Raw genomic sequence first — 1746 nt, forward strand, 5'->3', positions numbered from 1 at the left:
GAGGGGGGATTTGTGATTTTGTGCCTGTGCAGGCAGGGCCAGCAGTGGGGGTGATCCAAGGAACTGGATCCGAGGGCAAAGCTCTGGCTGCAGGATGTGTCAGGAGGTAGAGGAGACTCAGCTGAGCTGTGGGAACACCTGAATAACCCCCTGTCCCTTCCTCTCCTCTCTTCCAGACCTGCAACCACGTGTCAATAGTGGAGAGAGACGTGGTGATGATGGATCTCCGATAAACCTCTTGCCTTGTCCCCTTCACAGGAGCCACCCACCCTCCTTTAGGCCTAGGGAATCGGTTTTCTTCTCCTGTAGCAGATGATTTCTACGGTGTAGTGATCCCTCCCCTCCCTCCCCGTGGTGGAATCAGATCCCTGCCCTCAGGAACCTCAGTGCCTGCTGTGGGGCTGGCAGAGGGGGCTCCAGCTGTGGGGAGAAGCCAGCTGCCAGAGACAGAAACCAACACTAAAAGCAATTGTTGAACTCTAATCCACGCCCCAACAGCCTCCTGGGGAGCTTCCCCGTGACCCTGAGCTGTGGAAACCTCTTCAAGTGCTTTTGGGACTCACCCAGTTTGTCTCATGCCCTGTTTTGTCCCTCCTGGGCTGCTCGGTCTCAGCTCCCAGGAGCAGATAAATCCTTGCTGTGCTTTCAAATCAAACCTCTCTGACCCCCACAGCAGCTCAGTGCTGCTCCTGTGGCTGCCTGGGGAGGGAAGAGGGCCCAACCTCTTTGGGATCCCTCTTTGAGCATTTCAGGGCTGAAGATCCCTGGATGTGGCCCTGCTTTGAATCCCAGCAGCGTTCAGGGGATTTCTGGGCATTCCCTCCCCTTTCTGCTCACACTCGCTCTCCTGGCTGCCATCACTGCTCCAAGACAGAACTCCAGCAGCTTCAGCCACTTCCATCCCACTCCAAGATGGGATTTCCAGCAGCTTCACCACTTCCATCCCACTCCAAGATGGGATTTCCAGCAGCTTCACCACTTCCATCCCACTCCAAGATGGGATTTCCAGCACTTCCACTCTCCCAGATCCCCAATTCCACATCCCCGAGCTGCGGGAAGCCCGTCCTCGCTCCGTGACGTCGCTGCGGTGCAGGACCCTCCTCGAGGTGCTTTAGTCGGGTGCCAAGCCGAGATTTTTCCATCCCCACCCTCCAGACCGAGCCCCCAGCCCCTGGAGGGAGGGAAACAGCAGAATTCCAAGGTGGAAAGCAGCTGTGGCGAGGCTCGGGAGGGCTCCACATCCCCGCAGGACGGGCTGGGGGGCACACGGGGAGGGGAAGGGGTGTGCAAACATCTCCCTCCTCGTGTCGTGTGCTTGTCCTGGCAGCTCCCCGAGGCTTTCCTTTGGGCACACATGGATGGGATTATCCAGGCTGGGCCTCCCTGGTTTTCTCTCTCCCCCTGGGAGGGGTGGGATCCGTTTCTTTGGGGTTTGTCGTGTTTGCAGCAGCCCCTGCGTGACAAGTGCTGCTCCCAGCTTTATTTCCAGAGCTCCTTTTGGGGAACAGGCTGGCCCCAGGGAGCGAGGGGCCTTTGGGGCATCTCTGGGAACTCGTTTTCAGCCTGGATTAATTAATTTAAGCCATGCTCAGGAGTGGGGGTGTGGTTTCTATGTAGGATTGTTCATCCCCTCCCCACCCCGAGGGGACACAGAGTGGGAAATCACATCTCCCAAAGCAGCAACTCCTTCAAATCTCTGGGAATATCCCAAGGGATCCATCCCAGCTCCTCATCCCTGGGGAATAT

The 1746-nt window shown here is 57.5% G+C and overlaps 1 protein-coding gene and 1 pseudogene across 1 annotated transcript in view; both read left to right on the plus strand.

The window, feature by feature from the left end:
* Positions 1 to 563, plus strand: part of STAMBP (STAM binding protein) — a 14968-nt gene extending 14405 nt beyond the window's left edge. Inside the window, exon 9 of the mRNA XM_019008805.2 lies at positions 149 to 563. Within this exon, the coding sequence (XP_018864350.1) occupies positions 149 to 233 (85 nt within the window). The 3' untranslated portion in view covers positions 234 to 563. The remainder of the gene's footprint in view (positions 1 to 148) is intronic.
* The window catches only part of LOC107213941, an 8219-nt pseudogene continuing 7022 nt past the window's right edge, over positions 550 to 1746 (plus strand).

The sequence above is a fragment of the Parus major genome, chromosome 22 (assembly GCF_001522545.3).
Source record: "Parus major isolate Abel chromosome 22, Parus_major1.1, whole genome shotgun sequence".
Taxonomy (NCBI): domain Eukaryota; kingdom Metazoa; phylum Chordata; class Aves; order Passeriformes; family Paridae; genus Parus; species Parus major.